The following is a 27,166-nucleotide window of genomic DNA, read 5'->3' on the forward strand; positions in this document are numbered from 1 at the left end:
CCGGCGGACCCTTCTTGGTCTTACAGAAGTACTGATTATCCGGATGACTGCACCACAGCTGCTTACACGGGTCATACGTACGAAACTACAGCACACACACACACAATGCACGAGATTACTTTTACACTCAAGGCAACTGCAGGTGCACCCTGAAATATGCACAACATCACACAGATGTTTTCAAGTCTATCTATGTACTTATAGACAATATACAGTCAGAGTCAAAATTACTCGTCCTCCTGGGAAATGTTTTGAAATATTTCCCAGGTGTTGTTTTATGGAGAGATTTGCATCAACACATTTCTAAACATAATGGTTTTTCGAATATCTGATTTCTTTTCTCTTTACGTAATATTAGATGTTCTTCAAGACACTAGTATTCTGCTTAAAGTGACAGTTAAAGGCTTATTTGAGCAATTCCAGCGTTATGGATGTGACGTTTAAAAGTAGAATCTCAAAGCATAAATCCATAGTGAAAGTGTTTGTTAACGTTATACTGAAACATCTGTTTAGATTTTCCAAAACAACTGACCGCAGAGTTATAGGATCAGAAAAATATCAATCTGTTACCATGTTTTATATTTTAAATGAGGGAAATAAACTTGCGGCATGGATGTGATGAAGAAAGTCTGCAAGTTTACAGTACACAATATACTTTGTAGAAATTCTGTGAATTAAACTGCACAACCAAGAAACTATGATAATCAAAAGCAGAAAAGTCGGCTCTCTGTAGAACAAACATGATTCATTTTATTTTGTTTGAATTAATTTTTTTTTTTGCATTTATGAGGAAAAAGCTTTGCTATGTGTATGACATGTCTCTGTTATGGATGTGACAGATGTGAAATTGGCACTTGTGTGACTTTGGTAAATCAATTATAATCATTTAAAAACATTAACGGAGACATTTTTGAGTATTTCTAAAGTACTGTAAAACACTTGCTTATACCAAACACGCATGAACAGCTTCGATATTTTGTTGAAAACTTCTTTTTTTTCGTGGCAAAGTTGACATTTGCATGAAATTGCTCATTTGAAGATTATAATTTAAAGTTATGTTAATTAGGCAAGTTTTTGCATAACAGTGATTTGTTGTGTTGACAATTGGGAAAAAATCCTGAGGTGGCTAATAATAATGCCCATAAATATGTTTTAAATTTTTTATAAATAAATATGTTTAAAAAAAAAAAAAAAAAGACTTTCTCAAGAAGAGAAAATATTATAGGAAAAATACTGTGAAAATTTCCTTGCTCTGTTAAACATCACTTGGGAAATATAATATAATATAATATAATATAATATAATTAAATTTAATATAATATAATATAATATAATATAATATAATATAATATAATATAATATAATATAATATAATAAAATATAATATAATTTTATATAATATAATATAATAAAATATAATTTAATATAATATAATATAATATAATATAATATAATTTAATATAATATAATTTAATATAATATAATATAATATAATATAATATAATTTAATATAATATAATTTAATATAATATAATATAATTTAATATAATATAATATAATTTAATATGATATAATATAATATAATATAATATAATTTAATATAATATAATATAATATAATATAATATAATATAATGTAATGTAATGTAATATAATATAATATAATATAATATAAGATTTAATTTCATTTTTTTAAATTAATTTCAGCAATATTATTGAATAACATGCATATGCTTTTATGATTAACATAAAACATTTTATAAACTTTTAATTGTCTGTGTTTTAGTGGATATATTATATCAGAGACTTGCTTTGTTTACAAACAAGTGGTTCTAATTGGATTTGCATAAATTAAATTGTTACAAGTTTTTATTTCATGTGTCAAGTTTTTAATTTTATTATTATGCAAAGAGATACTCAAATGACATGACACAAATCAAATCAGTGTTTTAGTTACCACATTTAAAATCCTTCTGCATGAATTAAAAAATATATTTGTACAAATTCTGTGCAGAAATAGCAAACAAACAAAAAAAGTCTGTATATTCTGCTCATGACCCATGCATATGATGGCATTTCAGCTGCACAATAAACGAGTCTCATTATAAAGGCTTTGATCCGGAGTTTACAGTCAGAAGATTAACTAATTAGAGCACTTACAGCCGTGCACATCTTATATCCCACACCGAAGTCAAAGCGGCACTGCTCGTCCATGGAGTAATTAATGCCAGGGAGTTCGGTGAGTTTGGGCCATTTCAGCTCGAATGGGTCATCCAGAAGACAGTCATACGAGCTGAAAGAAATGTGGACTTAAGTTACAGCTCTCTCAGCCACAATAGTTGTGATTATTTCAGACACAAACATGGCGGTGAGTGTAATATAAGTGATGTTGTCGCTAATTATGAATATGCATGCTATAATAAAGGCAGGTGTCGTACTGTATATATCGGTTGAGCTCCTGCTTGCTGCAACGGGACCAGTGATATCGGTGAAACGCAGCCTGGACCAGGGGAGCCATAATGCTGCCCATACTGGTCTCATCTGAACAGCGGTTCCCCTGCCCATCATGCTCCATTCCCAGCCTGAAACAGCAACACAATACAATCACAGCTCTGTACAATAACACATAACATCTACAGTGTTCGGCATTAATGAGTTCAGCCCTTACAGATTTTTACATGCAGATGCCTTTTTCCAACTTTTTAAGGCAGTTTTAATGATGGCAGTATTCTGTTCAACAGGGGGCGCAATCGAGCAGCCCTAACCTCATGCTCTTTCCACATCCTAGAGGAAAAGTTCACGCACATCACTTATAATTATGATATGCATGCAACTTATCTGACTTATAATGCATTGGACACGCTGAGCAGTATTTCAGCCTGTTTGCATGCACATTAGACGCACAACAGATGCTTAATATGCTTCATCATTCTCCTGCTGCCACACTAAACAATGCCTCGCTTTTTCCTGGCAGAGCTTTATCGCTGTTCTGCATAAACAGCATGCAAACTCATTTATGCAGGTGACAATTGACAATTATCACTCAATTATAGCCAACACAAATTGACATTCCTCCAGTTCACAAACTGTCAGTGCATTCCAGCTAATTACAACACGAGATTATTCCACAAAAACACTGGAAACGCAAGCCAATGTGCTGCACTTCACTAGCTCTTTCCCATTGTGAGGTATATATAAAAACAGCTTTTTCACAATGAGATTCTCAACTTACAATTAAACTAGGGCTGCACAGTACATAGTTTCAGCATCATCTACATTATTAACAATAAATATGATTAACCAAATAGAAATTTGCAGACCAAAACCAATTTTTTACATTTATTGGATTCATATATTTTTTATTGTATAATATAATCAGAAATGGAATCCAATAAAATTTATTCACATTAAACTATTTAAAAATCTTTAAAAAAGAAAAAGAAAAGAAAAAAATGAGCGAGTGAAAAACCAAACAAAACCAAAAACAAAAGCACAAGACAAAAAATGAGGCAAAAAAAACAATAAAACGGTAATACTTTAGAATAATGGTCCATTAGTTAATGTATTTATTAATATTAATTATGATTGCTCTTGTAATTTTTTTAAATCATAAGTAGTTTTAATATTTATTAATCATAACTAATGCATTATTAAATGCATTATTTAATTATTATTTATTTTATTATATATATATATATATATATATATATATATATATATATATATATATATATATATATATATATATATATATATATATATATATATATATATGAATAATGTATAACTAATTGTTTTTTTGTTAGTAAACACATTAACTAACATTAACTAATGGAGCATTATTTTAAAGTATTACTGATGAAACAAAACAAAACAAAGCAAAGAAAAACAAAAAACTAAGCAAAAAAGTTAGTAAATACGTTAATTAATGGACCATTATTTCAAAGTGTTACCAATAAAACAAAATAAAAGCTAAGCAAAAATAAGCAAAACAAAAAATAAACAAAGCAAAGCAAAAAAAAATTAAAACAAAGCAAAGCAAAACAAAAAATAAAGCAAAGGGAAACAAAAAATAAAACAAAGCTAAGCAAAACAAAACAAATAAAAAGCAAAAAGTATTAAATACATTAATAAATGGACCATTATTTTAAAGCGTTACCAACAAAATAAAGCAAAGCAAAATAAGCAAAACAAAAATAAACTAAGCAAAGCAGAGCAAAAAAAGCAAAACAAAACAAAAAAAAAATAAAGCAAAACGTTAGTAAATACATTATTTAATGGACCCTTATTTTAAAGTGTTACCAATAAAACAAAACAAAGCAAAACAAAAATAAAGCAAAACAAAAAAATAAAACAAAGCAAAGCAAAGCAAAACAAAACAAAAAAGCAAAGCAAAGCAAAGCAAAACAAAGCAAAACAAAACAAAAATGCAAAGCAAAGCAAAACAAAACAAAAAATAAAGCAAAACAAAGCCAACAAAAACCCAAAACAAAAAATTCCAGCCATTATTTTGCGGCTGTCAAACTTTTTGTGCATCACTAAATACTATAATCCCCATAGAAATACTCTGTGAAACGTACACGTGTCCGGTTTCGTGCGCCACCACGAATGCAGAGGAGAATCCGTCCTCGTGGTTGAGGGTGCAGCTGCGCAGCGGGTGGCACATGCCCGTCACCGGGGCATAACCTAGGCAACAGAGATCAAAGAGAAACCATGCTGAACAGGAATGCGGGACATTCAAGAAGAGCAGGAACAGGTGAGTTTCATTAGGACAGTCTGAGAGTCACATCAGAGCATAAAATAACATCAGGACACAATTACTGCACTGTGAGGGGCCGATCACACCGAACACACTGTGCCGCACTGTGAAACATCTGGTAATCAACAGTTTCCCTATTAAGTGTGTTTTGTGATCATTTTGGTGGTGAACTGCATTATGGGATGTTGATCTCTGCTGTCCACTTTTGATGTTGAAAATTCAACTCTACAGTTTAACAAAGTGACTTTTATTGACATTTTAGTCAGTTGAAATAATATAATGCATAAGAAATAACATATAAAGAAATAAGACTGTAAAATAACAGCGTAATATACAACACCAACCCAGACATTAGCCCCTTTCACACATACACACCTTTCCAGAAAATTACCGGCAATTTTCCGGAAAGGTGTGTATGTGTGAACAGGCCCTTTTTGAAAATACTGATAAATTTGTTCTGGCTATTTTCCGGAAAGAGAAGTTGTAACATTAGCGGTAATTTGCCGGAATGCTGTGCTGTGTGAATGCAGAAGGAAGATTGCCGGAAAGAGTGCGATCACGTCTAGAACGTGCTGACGTGAGACGTCTGCTTTAGCCAATCAGAACAGTCAGACGCATTCACGTCCGCGTGGTTTATGAGAATAAAAGCCTTTGAATATTTTCCCAGACACATTTAGCTGCTGGATGTTAGGCAGATCACGTTTATATGTTCATCTTAATGCCAACCGTAACTGTAATTAATTATCGATAAGATGCTTATGATAAGCCGTTGTTTGTTTACCTTCAAGCTTTGCGTGTGCCCGTGAAACAGCCCGTGAGCGCCAGCACACACACATATCATGAACATCTCGACATGCGAAAGTGTTTCTCTACATGTTTTCATTGAAGTTGTTCACAATACTGATCATCCACAGAGTTTGTGATTTAGTCAAATGTTTACAAACACAAGCGCAGCCGTTTAGAGCTCATTTCTGGTTAATGATGTCAGAATTTACCAGTATTTTGGAATGGATGTGTGAATGCTCTTTTCCAGAAAAATCCCGTAACGTCCTCGCCTGTGTGAACAGCACTTTTTTGAATTTACCGATAAAGTCGTTCGGGAAATTTTCCATATATTTACCGGTATCACTGTGTGAAAGGGGCTAATGTATAACTTTAAACTATAACAAATGTCCAGAAAAGTCACTTTTTAAGGTTAAAAGTTGTTGGACGAAAGATCAAGACCCCATAATGCAATTTCAAAGCAGAAATAAAAAAAATAAAAATAAAAACAATCAATCACAAAATATGGAAAACTGCTTATTTACGGATATTTTTTACAGTGTGCCTTTTTTGTTTTCAAGAAGAAAAGAAGTGCACTACAGTGTTTATATGACTAGGCTTGCCCATCATCTCTATTGCTTTTTAATAATCCTGTGATATTCAGAATTTGCGAAGCTATACTCAAAACTGCGACCACTATCCTCTATCTTTAAAAGTCTTCGTAGTCCTGTTAACAACACAAAAGCAGTGCAAAAGTGCTGCACGCTGGTTAGAAATATTGCCTAACTTGACTCTGCACCAACGCCACATTTGTTGGGTTTATAACTTCTCTCTCGCAAATGTTTACTTTTTATGCCATCTCCATCTCATACATATCAAAGTTTATTAAAAGACTATATTTCTCTGCAATCATCACCTGTTGTTGAATAATCAGTTCATGAAGGCTTGATTGTGTGCATAGGTTGATCAAGGTTCTCATTAGGTTTTACACTTAAATAAAAAAAAATAATACAAGTTTTTATAAACTTTATGTTAATTATTGGAAAGGTTTACACCCATAAATGTAAATATCTCTGTATGGTTTGTACAGACAATATTCTATTCTGTTTTACTGTAACTTTTGTTGTTATTGCAGTAATAATACCAATAAAATAAATAAATGATTAACTAATAAATAATTAATTGTCAGAGCAGTGGAAACCCCGCCTGTGCTTTCATTTGATTGGATAATGAAAAAAACATGCAACTGATGTAGCACGCTTTTTATGGCAAAAAACGCAGGGCATATAAGCAGCATGTAACACGCTCGCGGTTATTAGAAAAACAAGGTGTCCCTCATTGCAAAAGACTTATTCAGTGTGATCGACCCTTTTATCAGCACTTCTGACATACAAAACATAAATCAATTCTTCAGTCAAAAAGCCAAAAACTACAGGCAGGAAATATTCGCAGTATTTACTATAATATTTTTTCTTTATTTCCTATTGTAATATGTTTGAAATAAATGTAGTTTTATTTTTTTTTTAACAATCTTAAAGTCAATATTATTGACCCCCTTAAGAATCTGTTTTTTCTGTTGTCAATAGAACAATCCACTGTTATCCAATGAATTGCCTAATTACCCTAACTTGCCTAATTAACCTCGTTAAACAGTGGTTTGTTCTGTAGCCAATCGAAAAAGATAATAATTTCTTTGAAAAATTATTTCTGTGGCCTTTAGAAGTAAATGCGCATCTGCAAGCTGATTAGCCACATTAAACACAAACACAGCACACACAAAAAAGCACAACACACACACACACACACACACACACACACACACAGAGAAACTATGGCTGCACAATATAGCGTTTCAGCATTGATATCGCAATGTGATCATTCGCAATAGTCACATCGCAGGATATGCAATGTTGAGTTATAATTATATAATATATGTTGTGTTATAATTTATCATTTCCATGTGTTTCTGAGGGCTATGCATATGTCTGTGTGTATAAGGATTTTAAAATCATTCAGCCATAATAATTTGTACCATTAGTTATTTTAATAACAATTAATTGAATGTAATCGTTTTTATTTTCATTATTTAATTACTCTACCTGAATACTGTTAGTATGTACTTTCTTTATTGCATTTATCTATTTGTTTATTATATTTATATATATATATATATATCAAATTTCCTAATGTAGTTATTCAAGACATCTGGTGAAATTGTATTCATATCACTATATATGCACGTTCAGAAATAGAGGTACAGGAGCTGTCACTGGGGCAGTACCTATTTTAAAAGGTACATATTTATACCTAAAGGGTCCATAATGGTACCTCAAAGGTACTTTTTAGGTACATTTGGGCACTAATATGCACCTTTGAGGAACCACTGTGGACTCTTTGAGAACAAATATGTATCTTTTGAAAAGGTACCACCCCAGTGACAGCTCCTGTACCTTTATTTCTGAGAGTGTACACACTACCAGTCAGAGGTTTGGGGTCAGTCTTTTATTTTATTTTTAATATTAATTTTATTTAACAATTTAAATGAAATTATTCTGTACATCAAGAATAATTTATTAAATGTAAAAAAAAAAGTTAAACTGTTAAATACTTGTTTATTAAATATTTATTTATTACTTAATGTAAGTAGTATCAAATTAAATGATTACTCTAGTCATTATTACTTTTATTAACATAATAATAATAATAATAATGACCATAATAATTAGTATTAAAGTGATTTCTGAAGGATCATGTGACTCTAAAAACTAGAGTTATGAAGCTAAACAAATTGAATTAAAATTATTGAATTAAATTATAATCTACTTTTAAGCAGTTATTTTTATAGTGCAATAATATTTCACAATTTTACTATTTATACTGTATTTTTGATTAAATAAATGCAGCCTTGGTGCGCAAGACAAGCTTATTTTAAAACATTTAAAAATCTTACTGACCCCAAACTTTTGACCGGTGTATATATATAATATATATAATAACAAAATATTGCAATGTTAGATTTTGCCAATATTGTGCAGCCCTAACACACACATACAGATGACACTCGATCAGAGATGTGCAAAGCTGAAGCCTCTTTAATAAACTGCTCATGCTCTTCAGTCACCGGACAGTCTTTGGCATGCAGAGAAAAGCAGAAATTGCAGACGCTGAAGCCAATAAAGCGCCGCTGCTTTAATTCCTGAATAAATCATTGGTAATCAATAACTTCATCAATCATGTTCTATAATACCTCTCTGCAAAAACTACTTTGCTATATATATATATATATCTATATATATATATATATATATATATATATATATATATATATATATATATATATATATATATATATATATATATATATATATATATATATATATATATATATATATATATAGAGAGAGAGAGAGAGAGAGAGAGAGAGAGAGAGAGAGAGAGAGAGAGAGAGAGAGAGAGAGAGAGAGAGAGGAGAGAGTTTCTGTCTTGTTTATAATGCAAATATCTACACATTATTAAATCAAGACGAATTTAATATTGTTTTGTTTTTAGAAAAAAAAAGAGGTCAATAATATGTGAGTTTTATCTAAAAACAAGTGAAATAATCTGCCAGTGAAGCAAGTAAAATGCAGTTGTTTTCAGGTTGATTAAAGATTATTTTGCCTACCCCATTGGCAGATTACTTGGCTTGCTTTTAAGAAAAACTCACTTAATTTTGATTCATTATTTCTGAAACAAAACAATATTCTTTTTACTTGTCTACAAAATGCTTATTGATTTAAGAATTTTACATCAATTTGACATAAACAGACATTTTTATTAGTGCTGACGTTACATTAATTAATAAGTCCATCAATCATGTTTAATAATACCACTCTGCAAAAACTGCTTTGCTATATATGAGCAATTCCAGGCAAATGTCAACCTTGCCATGAAAAATATTACGTTTTCACCAAAATACAGCAACCGTTTCTGGGGTTTTTGCATAAGCAAGTATAATACAGTACTTTATAAATACTCAAAAATGCATCTGTTAGTGTTTTCAAACTATTATATTTGATTTACCAAAGTCACACAAGAGGCATATTCACATCTGTCACATCCATAACAGAAAGAGGTCACATCCATAACGACACTTTTTCCTCATGAATGTGAAAATATTACATAAAATAACACCAATAATTTTTGTTTTATAGTAAGCTAACTCTTCTCCTTTTGATTATCATTGTTTCTTTTGGGTTGCGCAGCTTAATTCACAGAATTTTTGCAAAGTATGTTATATGCTGTAAACTCGCAGACTTTTTTGTCACATCCATAACGCATGCTTATTTTAAAATCTAAAACATGTTTACAGATTGATATTTTTCTGGTCTCAACTCTGTGGTCAGTTGTTCTAATTAACATAAATATAAACCAAAGTTTTAATATAATGTTATCGTTTACTTTCTATGCGAATTTATGTTTTGAGTTTTTACTGCAAATGTCACATCCATAACGCTGGAATTGCTCTTATATAGTTTTGTTTATAGTGCAAATAACAAAAATATATTCTTAAATCAAGAAACAATTTATAGGCAAGTAAAAATATACTCCTTGTTTTCAGAAATACTAATTAAAATAATCAAGATATAATATAATTCATAGTAAGTCAAAATGGGGTATATGCCGAGCTAGTGTTTTTCCCATCCTGATAAACTTCCGGTGACCTGTTTTTGTGAATTTTTTCCATTTTATACGGTTCTTTTTACAGCATCGATGTTGTATTGTAGTTAAAATACATTCAGTTAAATAAACTCTGGCATTCATTTAGTTGCTCAGGCGTAAAACAAGACCGTCAGAATCGGCAGGTTAGAGCAGAAGCTCCATTGAATATACTGAGGTAAAATAAATGCTCATATTACAAAGACACGGCGGGGGAAAATGTAATTTAATGTAGTGCTTCTTGTACAATCTGAGACCCACTTTATATTGGATATCACTCAGCTAATGGAGATCGCTGATTTTGAAAGAAAACAGACCTTAAACACGCCAGTTTTTCCATTACATACAGTTCGCCGGAAGCGCTTAACACAGGTTACTGGCAAATTAAAAGTCCCATTAGCATGCTTCGGCATATACCCTATTAAGTGGGGTTTTCCTTAAAACAAGCAAAATCACCTACCAGTGCAGGCAAAAACAAGAAAATAAGATTATTTTACTTGCCTTGTTTTTAGGAAAAACTCACTTAATTTTCAAAATATATAAGAAAAGTCTTTGTGTTACTTTAATTTGACATAAATATCCAATTATTGTTTTTTAGTAGTAGTGAAACTTTAATTCAACATTACAAAATGTAAAAAATAAAAACCTTTCACTTCTTATGTGTTTTGTTTGTTTATATATTTATTGCCACATCAGCAACTCATGGCTATTTCATGGCGAAATCACACAGTATGTGTATGTACTTTAAATATTATTGTGCTTGCTATTTTAACACATAAACAAATGTGATGCATAAACTATAAAAAACACAACAACCATTCTTATAGATATCTGAAATAATAATCCTTTATAAGAAAGCACATAAAAATAAGAGCCTGTACAAGAAGATTTTGTTTTAAATATATCACTGAATGCATTAGATATTTGGACCTGAAACAAGACATAAACTCTACGTAAATCAAAAGCATCTTATAAAGTGTAGTAGTGATATTTCCATCAGCCGTGGAGGATTACTGTGTATGTTTACACACTGAGAACATCATGAAGCCGTATTAAGGTTCGCATGAGAAGGAAGCGCAGCGATTATTTGTGTTCAGATCAGAATGAAGCTCTGGAAAAGCTGTGTGTTGTGAAGTAATGCTGTAATCACAGAGTATTAGATCACATTAATGCTATGCACTGCCTCGTGAAGACGACACACACTGGATCATGCTGGGTTCTGTCACGTATTGGCCACTGACAAACCTTAAAGATGAGCAGAAAATATTAGTGTGAACCATTTATGTGGCATTTATCAAATAAATAAATAAAATAAATAAGTATTTTAATAAATACTTAGTATTATATAACATGGTGAATATAAACGGAATAACAAACTTGATGAGTTTCTGTGAACTTTTATTTCAGTATTGACAAGTGAATATTGAGAAGGGGCGGGGCTTTGTTTTATGCCCCACCCTTCATCTTTTGTTTCAGCAAACTTGTGGTTTGAGGGGCGTGGCTAAGCATATTTTACCTAATCAGAGTCATCAGAGAAGCACCGCTGATCCAATTTTCAGTGGATTGACTTGCACAGATCAAGACTAACAATGTGCAAAAATAAACAACCAAACATTTTGATCTCATGACATGCAGACTTTGTGTGAGTGTGTGTATGTGAGTGTGTGTGTGTGTTTGCAGTGGATTCTGAAGCACTATATGAACTGTTATGACCCAAACACACAGCGTAGCTTAGCAACAGCAGACCAGACACAAACAGCCAGCAGGTTTTACTGAGAGTCTCCAGAAAAATCACACCAGCACCTCAAACTAAACACACATCCATCACAAGGCAAAGCGTAAACGTCAGAAACACTGACAACAATTAAAGAGACCCGAGTCGTTTTACTCGGCGGCCATCTTTGAAACGCTAACAGCCTCATTGAAAGAAGAAACATCAAATTATCCATAACTGTTAGCCAAGCTTATGATTAAATGTCATATTTGGAAGCTCCAGTGAAATTTATCAACAACTGTCTTGTTAACAACAACGACTTAATAGCGTTTTCTGATGGACGCGATCAGACGATCAGTCAAACTATGTAAGTACAATAAGAATGAATAACTTACGTGTTACACATCTTATGAAGACCGCCGTGTCCACAATCTTCTGAAGTAATTTCCATTATTATTAAAGTATAATCCTGACGGCAAATCATCTCCCAAAAACGACAGCGACCTGTGTGTTTACAAGTTTCGAGTGATTACCGTCACGTGATTTACGTTTGAATGGCGGAGGCGGGAATTCATTGAGGTCAGGCGGGACGAAGTTGTACCTCACGTTGGTTTCATACAGATTACAGAAATGGTGAACATTTGTTTTCAAGCGTAGTAGGCTTGTTTGAAAGTAAAGATGTCAAGCTTTATGAGGATATATCTCTCGTCTCTGTGAGACTAATATTCGCTGATATTCCAGTGTGTTTGTTGACACCATTTAAAAAGTAGTCTAGAAGGGATACAGCTGCGGATACTCGCATCATTTTTGCGACACTGTACAACAGTAATTGAGGTCAATAAAATACAATTTAATACCAAAAAATTACATTTAATGGGTAAGTTAATAAATACTTTTTGTTATAATTACTGTTTTACATTACTGTGATGGTTTGGTTTGGGGTAGGTAGACGGTAATAAAATAAAAAAACTGGGCAACACGGTGGTTGGCACTGTCATCTCACAGCAGGAAGATCGCTGGTTCAAGTCCTTGCCTGGCCAGTTGGCATTTCTGTGTGGAGTTTGCATGTTCTCCCCATCTTGGCATGGTTTCTTCCGGGTGCTCTGGCTTCCCCCACAGTCCAAACACATGCGGTACAGGAGAATAATAAACTAAATAGGCCATAGTGTATTTGTGTGCATGTGTGAGTGTATGGGTATTTCCCAGTACTGGCTTCCAGCTGAAAGGGCATTCGCTGTGTTAAACATACTGTGTGCTGGATAAGTTGGCAGTTCATTCCGCTGTGGCGACCCCTGATGAATAAAAGGACTAATTTGAAGGAAATGAAGGAACTTCTGGCCATAGCTGTATCCCATCTCGCAATAACCCGTTTAAAGATACCGTGAAGCGCTCTGAAATGTGGATTTTTTTTTTTTGATATTTGACCTAATCTCAACTGAAACATGATGAGAGGGCGGGACATAGAGTAGCTCCTCCTCTTTTAGAAAAAAACAACCAATAGAACAACTCTTGGAATAGGAGTGATTGAACTTTATAGATTTATACACTAGATATCGCATACAGACCCTGAGCATTCAACAATAGTGCCGCCATATTGGTACAGTGCTCCCAGTACAAATGTCATTCAACCGCACTAGTCAAGACAGTGTTACTACGTGAAAATGCTGGATTTTGGCGCTGTCTATGGGTGTAGTAACGAGCAAACAAAGAAAACAAAGCACAAATGCAGAACATTTTAAAGGTAAGATTTAGTTTTTTATGTTTTTGTATGTTCTGAACTTTTGTGTTCAACAAGTAACGTTATTGATGATAATACAGTCATTTACTGCATTCACCATAAGGCAAAGCAGCTCCAACTCACACTAAACACTAGGCTTATGCTAGTTTTGTTGAATAAAATCAGCAAACAATGCAAAAGAAATATGACAACGAGATGCTGCGCTGCCAGAAACTTGTATTATTGTCGGCTAAAGTTAGTGAAAGAGTCGTTCATAACGGAGATTCATTCACAAACGAATCACTCCCTCCGTCAGTATGAGCAGTGAAAGCAGGAGAGGAGCTGTGTTTCAGGACATGATTAGATCAAATTTAACAGGGAGGGTGAATAGTACATTTCCATACACACTAACACAAGCTTTTTGTCAGGAATGGCCGTGCGGTCACTGATCCATCAATGTAGAAAAGTGATGTAAAATAAAAGTTTTCGTAATTAAAAAAAAAAACTGCATACTGACCTCCAGGAAAACTCCCGATCATAGATATATGTGTATATGTGTATATCTCTGGCTCTGAATGGCCACAGTCTTCCACTGCAGCTTGGTCCCACATTCATTTTAAAGGAGCGCTACCCTGTACTAAAATGGCGGCTCTATTGACGCATTCCTTCCAATAGACAACAACAGGATAGGCGACATCTAAAGTATATATCTATGGTAGAGCTTCAGTGCATCAAATGAAAAACGAATGAGGCGGGGCAAGTCAGACACTAGAGAGCATTTGATTGGTCAGAAGATTTGATGAGAAACTGCAGTATGAGGTGACATGAAAAAATACATGACAAATGGAGTGTGTTAATATCCTGCAGACGCTCAATATTGTCTCTATACTAGTGTATTATTGATAGTGAACTGTCGTTTTGTTGTCTGCATGACTAATGGTGTGTGTTAATATCCCGCAGACTCTCAGATTATCTCTATATTAGTGTATTATTGATAGTGAATTGTCGCTCTGTTGTCTAAATGTCTAACGGTGTGTGTTAATATCCGGCAGACGCTCAGATTATCTCTATATTAGTGTATTATTGATAGTGAATTGTCGCTCTGTTGTCTAAATGTCTAACGGTGTGTGTTAATATCCGGCAGACGCTCAGATTATCTCTATATTAGTGTATTATTGATAGTGAATTGTCGCTCTGTTGTCTAAATGTCTAACGGTGTGTGTTAATATCCTGCAGACTCTCAGATTATCTCTATATTAGTGTATTATTGATAGTGAACTGTCGTTTTGTTGTCTGCATGACCAATGGTGTGTGTTAGTATCCCGCAGACTCTCAGATTATCTCTATATTAGTGTATTATTGATAGTGAATTGTCGCTCTGTTGTCTACATGTCTAATGGTGTGTGTTAATATCCCGCAGACTCTCAGATTATCTCTATATTAGTGTATTATTGATAGTGAATTGTCGCTCTGTTGTCTACATGTCTAACGGTGTGTGTTAATATCCGGCAGACGCTCAGATTATCTCTATATATTAGTGTATTATTGGTAGTGCATTGTCATTTTGTTGTCTGCATGTCAAACGGAGTGTGTTAATATCCCGCAGATGCTCAGATTATCTCTATATTAGTGTATTATTGATAGTGAATTGTCATTTATTTGTCCACATGTCTAATGGAGTGTGTTAATATCCTGTAGACACTCAGATTATCTCTATATTAGTGTATTATTGATTGTGTATTGTCGTTCTGTTGTCCACATGTCTAATGGAGTGTGTTAATATCCTGCAGACGCTCAAATTATCTCTATATTAGTCTATTATTGATAGTGAATATCCAGTTTTTCATCAACGTGTCAAACGGAGTGTGTTAATATCCTGCAGACGCTCAGATTATCTCGATATTAGTGTTTTATTGATAGTGCATATCCAGTTTTTCGTCTCCATGCCAAAGGGACGGTCAGGTGTGTGTAGAAGCACTTACTCTGCACAGCGGCGATCGACAGAAACACTGTACCTTGCATACCTGCAGGACCAAAGTCTTGCCTGGTGAGGAAAACAGCGTGATCGTGGTGCTCGGCGTGCTGAGGGTCCTGCTTCTGCTGAGAGTTCGCCCAGCGGCACACCTGCTCCAGACTGCGGGACGGGTTCCCACGCTCGATCAGACTGATGGACTAAACACAGACACACACACAATAAAATACTGACACATATCTGATGGATTAAATACACACAGAGTAATACTTTTTGTACTATGCATTTTATCATTTGATTTTGTGCTTTGTATTTGTAGAATTAATTAATTAAGTAATTAAAATGTTTAATAAGATGAATAATAACAAAAAAATATAAAACAATATATATATATATATATATATATATATATATATATATATATATATATATATATATATAGTGTTTTTCATTATTATTATTATTCTATGATTTTTTATTTGTGTTTTTAATATTATTTTTATTTATTTATTTTTAAATCACTTTATAATTATTATTTTATAATATATTTTATTCTATATATTATTTTTATTATAAATATAAAACATAAAAAAATAAAATAATAAAAAAATAATAATAAATACACAAAAATAAAAAATAATAAAAATAAACAATTAAAATAATTAATTAATAATACAACAAAATAGATAAATTAAATAAATATTAAATAAAATAATAATAAAATAAAAAATATTATTACATACACTGACATAAAATAATAATAAAACAATGAAATACTTAATAAAATAATATAAAATAAAAATAACTATAATAATAAATAAAATCTTAAAAAATAAGATTAAAATAATAACTAAATGAACAAAATAACATAAAATTATTTGTTTTAATAAAATTCATTCATTCATTTTCTTTTCAGCTAGTCCCTTTATTCATCAGGTGTCGCTGCGGAATGAACCAACAACTTATCCAGCATATATTTTACACAGCTGATGCCCTTCCAGCTGCAACTCAACACTGGGAAAGCACCCATACATGCTCATACACACACTCATACACTATGGACAATTTAGTTAATAAAGTCCCCCATAGCGCATGTGTTTGGACTGTAGGGGAAACCAGAGCACCCGGAGTAAATCCACACCAACACGGGGAGAACATGCAAACTCCACACAGAAATGACAACTGACCCAGCTGGGACTTGAACCAGTGACCTTCTTGCTGTGAGGCGATCGTGCTACCCACTGCGCCACCGTAACACCCATTAAACAAAGTGCATGCACACATAAATACAAGCTCACACACACACACACACACACACACACACACACACACACACACGGAAGACTACACACATGCACATACACTGAAGACACAGAGAGTACAGTCTCTCTCAGACCAGAACAGCTAGTTCAGGTGGTTCAGAGAGTGAGTTTGATTGACAGCTGATCTCAGACCTGCTGAAACTCACTCACCCACACTGAAGATTCACATTCAGCTCCCCTGACAGACAGAAAGAAACATCATATTCAAACTAATGCATTCACTTGCAAAACTTTTATGTGCTCTGGAGAAATGCTGGCTTCAACCACTTACAGAATATATGCATTCAGCTCAGAAACTTGCATATTCAACATTTGCATACTCAACATTTGCCCTAATCCAAGACATTTTGCATTAACAAGCAACTCTTTTTTGTTAATTTATTTTGTTAATTTTTATAGATTAATAAAGGGACTAAGCTGAAAAGAAAATGAATGAATGATTCATTCAATGAAATAATTAATTAAGTTAGTTAGTTAGTTAGTTAGTTTGATTAATTAATTAATAATTTAATCAACTAATTAGTTAATTAGTTTGGTTGTTTATTTATTTATTTATTTGGAAAAATTAAATTAATTAATTAATAAATTATTAAATGATAAAATAAATAAATAAATACATTTTTAAATGATTAAATCAATAAAAAATTATTAATTAAAAATGAATTAATTATTTTTTTAATAAATTATTTTTAATTAATATTTTTATTTAATAATTTATTTAATGAATCATTTAATAATCATTTAATAATTTATTTATTTATTTAATCATTTAATAATTTATTTATTTTTATTTATTTATTTATTCATCTATTGTTTATAGATTTTTATTTATAAATTAATTTGTTTATTTTATTTATATTGACTTGTTTTTTATTTTTATTTATTCATTTCTTTACTTGTAATAATTTATTATATATATTATATATTATATATATTTTTTATAATTATTATTTATTTATGTTGGTTGTGTTTTTTATTTTCACTACTTTATTCGTTTCTTTATTTTTATTTGTTTATTTATTGTAATTTATTGTTTCACTTCTTTTGTTAATTATTTTAGCATTTCTTTAAGATACGTTTATGTTCCTACACACACACACACACACACATGCATGCATATACTGAGGATACACATTAAATAGGTTTTCTATTTCAATAAATTTATCTTCTGCTTGTTATAGATGTTTTATAAAAAGCAGATCCTATAATAACAATAATCAACATCATCATCATCACATGTTGCATATTTTCAGCATCATGCAGCCTTTATTCAGGACATTATTTTTCTTGTTAATGAATGCTCTCACAGCAATTTTCCCACAACACATAAACACATCTGACGTTTGGATCTGATGAAGTGTGTGAAGATCTCTCTCCAGCCATAAACGTGTGTGTGAATGCAGTGTGTTCAGCTCTTCTCTGATACTGAAGTGTGTTTAACAGCTGGAGCTTCATCAGACACAAACACACACACACACACACACACACACACAGATCTTGAACCACTGCTGAGGTGCTCCAGATGGAGAGTTTTTAGCCAAAAATTATTTCACACATTGATTTAAAGGTGCACCGAAATTTGACAGGCGATGTTGATACTTTAAAAGTATTTTTCTACTATATCCTCCTTTTTATTTATTTATTAATTCATTTAAATTTTATGTTAATTAATTTATTATTTTTTATTGATCTGTTTATCTATTTTTATTCATTATTTTGTTTATTTATATTGAATGTTTTTTATTTATTTATTTATTTATTTATTTATTTTTGTTTCAGTATTATTTATTTGTTTATTTAATTTAGTTTTTTTTAACGTATTTATTAGTTTCATTTTATTTATTTTTTGTATTTGTTTATTTGTATTTATTTATTTATTTATTTATTTATACTGATTTATTTATTTTTAATAATTAATTAATTTTAAATATTTATTCAGGTGGCGCAGTGGGTAGCAGTGGGTCACCTCACAGCAAGAAGGTCGCTGGTTCGAGTCCTGGCTGGGTCAGTTGTCATTTCTGTGTGGAGTTTGCATGTTCTCCCCGCATTGCCATGGGTTTCCTCCGGGTGCTCCGGTTTCCCCCACAGTCCAAACACATGTGGGACTGGTGAATTGGGTATGCTAAAATTGTCAGTAGTGTATGTGTGTGAATAAGTGTGAAAGGATGTTTCCCAGTGATTGGGACTGCTTAAAACATATGCTGGATAAGTGGGCGATTTTGTTTATTGAATAAGTTATTAATTAATTAATTAATTTATTTATTTATTTATATTTATTAATTTATTTATTCATCTATTGTTTATCTATTTTTATTCATCAATTAATTTTATTTATTTTTTATATAATTTATATTGACTTGTTTTTCATTTTTATTTATTATTTTCTTTACTTGAATCAATTGATTATTTATTTTTTATAATTATTATTTATTTATTTATGTTGATTGTGTTTTTTTCTACTTTATTTGTTTCTTTATTATTTCTTTATTTATTTTGTTTATTTTTATTTGCTTATGTTGATTTATTTATTTTTAATAATGAATCAATTTAAGCAAATTTATTATTTTTTGTTTATATTTTTATTTATTTGCTTATTTCTCTATATTTTGATTTGTGTATTTATTTATATTTCTTTACTATTTATTTTTATTTTTACATAGTGTGCATGTTTTATATTGTGATGCTGTTCTGTATTAAGTTTGAAAAAGCTCCATAAATAAAATATTAATTTAAAAGGACTTTTTCTTTTAATAAGATTATTTATGCACATCAGTAGGCAAACAATAGATAAACAAAGCAGTCAAACTGAATTTGATTAGTTTTTAAATTAAGAAAACTGTCTTGCTTATGCAAATGAAAGTTAATTAGGTTATGCATTGACCATTATTAATTTAAGGCTGCACAGATTGGGGTTCCTTCATGGTTCCTTCCACTTCATTTTTTTGAGGGGGAAAATATTTTAATAAATTATTATGCTCAATGCAAGGGCAGCACAGTGGCTCAGTGGTTAGCACTGTGGCCTCACAGCAAGAAGGTCACTGGTTCGAGTCCCGAGCTGGGTCAGTTGGTGTTTCTGTGTGGAGTTTGCATGTTCTCCCCGTTTTGCCGTGGGTTTCCTCTACAGTCCAAACACATGCGCTATAGGGGAATGGATTAACTAAATTGGCTGTAGTGTATAAGAGTGTGAATAGAAGATGTCTGTGTGTGTGAATGTGATTGTGTGAGAGTGTTTCCCAGTACTGCGTTGCAGCTGGAAGGGCATCCGCTGCGCAAAACATATGCTGGAATAGTTGGCGGTTAATTCCGCTGTGGCTACCCCTTATAAAAAAAGGGAGTAATGAATGAACTGTGCTCAATGCCTTACCTGTCGATATCCCACCAGGATCATCCGGACCAGCACAATGTTGATGTTTGTTCCCAGAGACTCGTCATGGTAGATTTCATCAACCTGAAGATACAGAAACATAGTTAAAAACTAATAAAAATCATTTAAACTGTACATTCAATCTGGAATAATTCCCTGATAATCCTTACAGTCAAAATGTCATTAAGTGTAACAGTTTCGATAGCAAAAAATCCCAAAAATAACTATTACTGTGCAAATACTTACTGTACAAATGAAATCAAAACCCACCATGTTGATGTTGTTAGCTCACATTGCTAGTTTTGTGCTGAACAATGCATCTGTGCATGTCATAAGGAAAAACAATAGTTTGCTCTAGGAATCTTTAATTGAAATCTGAAAATGCACTTCGTATTTGTTTTTCGTAGAGGTATTGGGCGGGGCTAACATACTTAACCACACCCCTGTCAGTTTTGACATCAAACAGAAATGGTAAAGAGGAGGAGTCTGTTAGGATGTAATAACTCTCCTCAAACCCTTTCTGAATGACACGCCTACTTTACAGCATCCAATCAGCTCACAGTAGAAAAACAAGCCACGCCCACGGTTTTCTCATTTAATATTCTGTTTCTCTAGGAACTGCGGCACTATACGCTAAATATAAACATTCTGAGCTTCAGGGTCATGCAGACTTCAAATGTGAAGACTTTATGATGGCGTAACTGGAAGCACTTAAGCGTGTAAACTACAAGTTAAAAGTCCCTGTAAATATTTATGTATCCCATTGCAAACAAAACAAACTTCATCTTGTAAGTCAAACAGGCGGTAAATGAGCGTCTGGTGCGGAATTTAAGCTGAAGTCTGTGTTAACTGTGGACAAGCCTGCACAGGGAACACAGCAGATCTTTTTTACACACGTCAGAAGGTCATGGAGTTTACTAAGGCGCTCTTATTATTAACCCTGTGAGGCGTTTATACACTGAAACAAGAGAAACGACTGTGTCTTTCAGTCAAAGTACAATTTTATATTGGATTAAGTGAAACTTATTACTAATTGTACTTTAAACCAGTAGTTTTTATCTGACTGTACACTGTAAAAATATCTGTTAATGAACATTTCTTCCGTATTTTGTGTGTTTTGGGTTTATTTGCGGTGGTGAATTGCATAATGGGATGTTAATCTCTGCTTTGTCCACTTTTGATGTTGAAAATTCAACTCTACATTTTAACAAAGTGACTTTTACTTACATTTTAGTAATAATATAATGTACAAGAAATAATGTCTAGAGGAATGAGTCTGTAAAAGAACAGAAAAAGGTTTTTGTAGTGTAATCTACAACATCAACCCTGACAATAAATCACCTTAAACTTATAAAAACGTTCATAAAAGTCACTTTTTACAACTTCTCAAGATTAAAAGTTGTTGGAAGAAAGATAACGATCCCATAATGCAATTCAAAAATAGAAATAAGTGTAAGAAAATACAAACAGGAATCACAAATTATGGAAAACTGCTATTTACACTTACCGGCCACTTTATTAGGTACACCTGTCCAACTGCTTTTTAATGCAAATCTCTAATCAGCCAATCACATGGCAGCAGCTTAATGCATTTAGGCATGTAGACATGGTCAAGACGATCTGCTGCAGTTCAAAGCGAGCATCATAATGGGGAAGAAAGGGGATTTAAGTGACTTTGAACTGCTCTAAGTATTTCAGAAACTGCTGATCTACTGGGATTTTCACGCACAACCATCTCTAGGCTTTACAGAGAATGCTCCGACAAAAAGGAAATATCCAGTGAGCGGCAGTTCTGTGGGCGCAAATGCCTTGTTGATGCCAGAGGTCAAAGGAGAATGGCCAGACTGGTTCCAGCTGATAGAAAGGCAACAGTAACTCAAATAAGCACTCGCTACAACCGAGCTCTGCAGAAGAGCATCTCTGAACACACAACACGGCCAACCTTGAGGCGGATGGGCTACAGCAGCAGAAGAGCACACCGGGTGCCGCTCCTGTCAGCTAAGAACAGGAAACTGAGGCTACAATTCACACAGACTCACCAAAACTGGACAATAGAAGATTGGAGAAACGTTGCTGCTCTGATGAGTCTCCATTTCTGCTCACACATTCGGATGCTCGGCTCACAATTTGGCCTCAACAACATGAAAGCATGGATCATCCTGCCTTGTATCAGCGGTTCAGGCTGGTGGTGGTGGTGTAACGGTGTGGGGGAGATTTTCTTTGGGTCCATTTGTACCAATTGAGCATCAACGCCACAGCCTACCTGAGTATTGCTGCTGACCATGTCCATCCCTTTATGAGCACAGTGTCTCCATCTTCTGATGGCTACTTCCAGCAGGATAACGCAGCATGTCATAAAGCTCAATCATCTCAGACTGGTGTCTTGAACATGACGATGAGTTCACTGCACTCAAATGGCCTCCACAGTCACCAGAGCTCAATCCAATAGAGCAGCTTTGGGATGTGGTGGAACGGGAGATTGGCATCATGGATGTGCAGCCGACAAATCTGCAGCAACTGTGTGATGCTATCATGACAATATGGAGCAAAATCTCTGAGGAATATTTCCAGTAGCTTGTTGAATCTCTGCCATGAAGGATTAAAGCAGTTCTGAGGGCAAAATGGGTCCAACCCGGTACATATACTTATTATATTTCTATTTATTAGGTGTACCCTAATAAAGTGGAGCATATATATATATATTGTGTAATTTCAAATGATTTCTAATTGTAAATCTTTTGAATGTGTGTGTGCCAAATCCAGACGTAACCTCTTTAAATAGCTGCAAAGCATGATCATATTGTCATTCCTAGAGCTTCACATTCATTTTCCTGACAGTGAAAAGTGGTCTAAAGTGTTCTGATGGTCCAGAAAGCCTCTCCGTGATGAAAGCACACACTCCTCATATTTGCAGACGTGTTTGTGAATTTATGAGCTGAGTGTGTGTGTGTGTGTGTGTGTGTGTGTGTGTTTGTGTGTGTGTGTGTGTGTGTGTGTGTGTGTGTGTCTGCTGACCTTCAGCAGAGACTCATTTGTGTTCATTTGCAGCCAATGCTTTACAAACACACGTCAGGCCATCAGTCACACACACCTGAGCGGCTGACACACACACACACACACACACACACTGCAACACGGGCTTTTCCTACTCAGAGTTTTTGTTTGGTTTCTAGTCCAAATAACTGGAGATTTTTCAATGGAGAAGCAAAGATGTTGTGTTGTTTTCAGAAATAATGAGTCAACATTGAAGAGAGTTTTACATTTATGCCACTGGAGGAGGCAGAATAATCCAGCGCTGACATAAGAGTGTTTGCACCATTGCAGATCATTCAGCTGCTTTGAAGGAAAAACTCACTTTGTGTGTGTGTGCGCAGGTGTGTGTGTGTGTGTGTAATGTCTTGTAAGTATTGTGTTGTGTATGTGTATGTTTATGTGTATGTGTAGTGTGTTATTTGTGTTGTGTGTGTATTGTGTGCGTCTGTGTTGTGTAAGTGATTGTGTGTCTCTGAGTGTTGTATGTGTGTTGTCTTTAAATGTTGTCTGTGAGTGAGTGTGTGTGTGTAATGTCTTGTATGTGTGTTGTGTATGTGTAGTGTGTTATGTGTGTGTCTGTGTTGTGTGAGTGAATGTGTGTCTGTGAGTGGTTTTTGTGTGTGTGTGTGTGTATGTGTGTGTGTGTGTCTTTAAATGTTGTCTGTGTGTCTGTCTGTGAGTAAGTGTGTGTGTTTAATGTCTTGTATGTATGTTGTGTGTTGTGTATGCCTTGTGTGTGCTGTGTGTGTCTGTAAGTTTGTCTGTGTGTGTGTGTAATGTCTTGTATGTGTTGTATTGTGTTGTGTATGTGTAATGTGTTATGTGTGTGTTGTGTGTGAGTGTGTTTGTGTGTTGTGTGTGTGTAATGTCTTGTATGTGTTGTATTGTGTGTTGTGTGTGTGTGCTGTGTGTGTGTTGTGTGTATCTGTGTTGTGTGTGTGTAATGTCTTGTATGTGTTGTATCGTGTTGTGTTGTGTGTGTCCTGTGTGTGATTGTGTGTCTGTGAGTGTTGTGAGTGTGTGTGTGTGTGTCTTAAAATGTTGTCTGTGTGTCTGTCTGTGAGTAAGTGTGTGTGTTTAATGTCTTGTATGTATGTTGTGTGCTGTGTATGTCTTGTGTGTGCTGTGTGTGTCTGTAAGTTTGTCTGTGTGTGTGTGTAATGTCTTGTATGTGTTGTATCGTGTTGTGTAAGTGTAGTGTGTAGTGTGTTATGTGTGTGTTGTGTGTGTCCTGTGTGTGCTGTGTGTGAGATATTGTGTGTCTGTGTGTGTGTGTGTGTGTGTGTGCGTGTGTTGTGTGTGTCTGTGTTGTATGAGTCAGTGTGTGTCTGTAAGTTTGTTTGTGTGTGTATCTGTGTTGTGTGTGTGTGCACATGTAATGTCTTGCATGTGTGTTGTATTGTGTTGTGTGTATGTACTGAGTTACGTGTGTGTGTTGTGTCTGCTGTGTGTGTGTGTGTCTATGTTGTAAGTAATGTCTTGTATGTGTGTTGTATTGTGTTGTGTATGTGTCTTTTGTTATGTGTGTGTTGTTTGTGTCTTGTGTGTGTGCCTGTGTTGTATGTGTGTATTTGTGTGTTGGTGTGTTTGTCAATTTGTTGTGTGTTGTGTGTGTGTATGTATATGTGTTGTGTGATGTTTGTGTGTGTGTGTGTGTGTGTGTGTGTGTGTGTGTGTGTGTGTGTGTGTGTGTGTGTGTGTGTGTGTTGGACTGGTGAACTCTGCTCTCAGTCACTGGTCTAGCGTGTGGATCAGCCCAGCGCGGCGCTCCTGACCGTAACAGTTACGGAGTGAAATCTGCTCCTGTGAAACTCTGACTGGAGGGATTGTGTGTGTGTGTGTGTGTGTGTGTGTGTGTGAGTGTGTGTGTGTGTGTGTGTGTGTGTGTGTGTGTGTAAGTAGATTAAGGTGTCAGGAGCTGCTGGGACGAGCGTTCAGCTGCTCTTTTCTCTTTTCTCTCTCTTGTAATCCTGCAGACGCAGCGCCCTCGAGCTCCAGAGCAGTGCATCATGGGTAAAGAGTCATGACAAGGCAGCTTCAAGGGACCGAAAGCGCTCGATTAAGATGCATTTCATTACTTAACACATCTGCATTCATGAACATGGTGAAACAGTGACTGAGCTGTAACACCTTTAGGGCTCAGTCACACAGAGGGAGCCTGAATCTACAACACAGCAGACGCAGCTTTCAGGAACTGTTGTTTATTCCTCATCATGTTAAAGTTATTGTGAAATCTACAATGTGTTATTTTTGCTTGCACACATTGATATTCTTTAGATGAACAATTAATCTGTGTTAAAGTCTCCATGAAACTGAAGTAAAGATTGTCCTTTTTTCTGTTCTTGTGACGTACATCCACTTGAAACAGCCTCAGTTATTATCAAATTATGAAGTCTAATTTTTATCTGTTTGAGTGTTTATTCTACTAGTCTACTTCTACTAGTTTATTGTCAACTCTGTTACAGTCAACTGTTAGCCTCACCTCTGTTATTGTCACCTCTGTGTTACATTCTACTCTGTTACCGTCAACTGTTATCCTAAACTTTGTCATCGTCAACTCTTGTTACCATCAATTCTGTTTCCGTCAACTCTGATATTGTCAACTCTATTACGGTCAATTATATCACTGTCAACTCTGTTACTGTCAACTGTTATCCTCAGCTCTGTTATCGTCAACTCTGTTACAATCAACTCTGTTACCGTCAACTATTTAACTGTCAACCCTGTTATCGCCAACTGTTACCTCTGTTAACTCTGTTGTTGTCATCTCTGTTACATTCAACTCTGGTACCGTCAACTATATTACTGCCAACTCTGTCACCGTCAACTGTTACTGTCAACTATTATCAACTCTTTCACCGTCAACTCTGTTAGTCAACTCTGTCACTGTCAACTCTGTTATCGTAAACCCTGTTTCTGTCAAATCTGTTACCGTCAACTCTGTTACCGTCAACTATATTACTGCCAACTCTGTCACTGTCAACTGTTACAGTCAACTATTATCAACTCTTTCACCATCAACTCTGTCACTGTCAACTCTGTTCTCGTAAACCCTGTTACTGTCAAATCTGTTACCGTCAACTGTTACCGTCAACTCTGTTACCTTCAACTGTTACCGTCAACATTTACTGTCAACTCTGTTCTCGTAAACCCTGTTACTGTCAAATCTGTTACCGTCAACTCTGTTACCGCCAACTGTTACCGTCAACTCTGTTACCGTCAACTGTTACCGTCAACTCTGTTACCGTCAACTATATTACTGCCAACTCTGTCACTGTCAACTGTTACTGTCAACTATTATCAACTCTTTCACAGTCAACTCTGTTAGTCAACTCTGTCACCGTCAACTCTGTTATCGTCAAGTCTGGTATCGTCAACCCTGTTACTGTCAACTCTGTTTCATGTGAACTCTGTTACCGTCAAATTTGTTACTGTCTGTGGCGAAGGGGCGTGGCCGAGAGCCGTGGGAACGGAGTGAGGCCACCGCGTAAGTGGATACACCTGCGGTGCGCACCTGCTTCGGATCAAACGGAAGGAGCTCTGGACGATAAAAGGAGGAATGATGGCAGAGGAAGCTGAGAGAGGACCAGGCCCGGACATATTTTACTTTTGCTTTCCGTTTGTTTTGGTTTAGACGGCAGTCTCCGTGAGAAGCTGCCGTCATTGTTATTAATAAATATTTTAAACCTGCGTCGGTTCTCCGCCTCCTACTTCCCGGCGGCCAAAGGGCTGTAAACTTCATTACACTGTCAACTGTCTGTTATCATCAACTCTGTTACTGTCAACTCTGTTACCATCAACTCTGTTATCGTCAACTTTGTTATCG

General features: G+C 34.3%; 1 protein-coding gene across 3 annotated transcripts in view; it reads right to left on the bottom strand.

Moving 5' to 3' along the window:
• Nucleotides 1–27,166, bottom strand: part of adamts14 (ADAM metallopeptidase with thrombospondin type 1 motif, 14) — a 103,428-nt gene that overhangs the window by 23,591 nt on the left and 52,671 nt on the right. The window contains exons 5-10 of one of the 3 annotated variants that reach the window (XM_073918961.1): nt 20,308–20,391; nt 15,674–15,821; nt 4,580–4,685; nt 2,438–2,581; nt 2,160–2,292; nt 1–85 (exon numbers count right to left, since the gene is read on the bottom strand). The exon at nt 1–85 is cut by the window's left edge and continues 29 nt beyond it. In XM_073918961.1, coding sequence (XP_073775062.1) covers nt 1–85; nt 2,160–2,292; nt 2,438–2,581; nt 4,580–4,685; nt 15,674–15,821; nt 20,308–20,391 — 700 coding nt within the window. Of the gene's footprint in view, nt 86–2,159; nt 2,293–2,437; nt 2,582–4,579; nt 4,686–12,327; nt 12,460–15,664; nt 15,822–20,307; nt 20,392–27,166 lie in introns of those variants that run through there. The other 2 variants (XM_017358603.4, XM_073918962.1) reach the window with 2 other exon arrangements.

Source organism: Danio rerio, chromosome 12 (genome assembly GCF_049306965.1).
Source record: "Danio rerio strain Tuebingen ecotype United States chromosome 12, GRCz12tu, whole genome shotgun sequence".
NCBI lineage: Eukaryota > Metazoa > Chordata > Actinopteri > Cypriniformes > Danionidae > Danio > Danio rerio.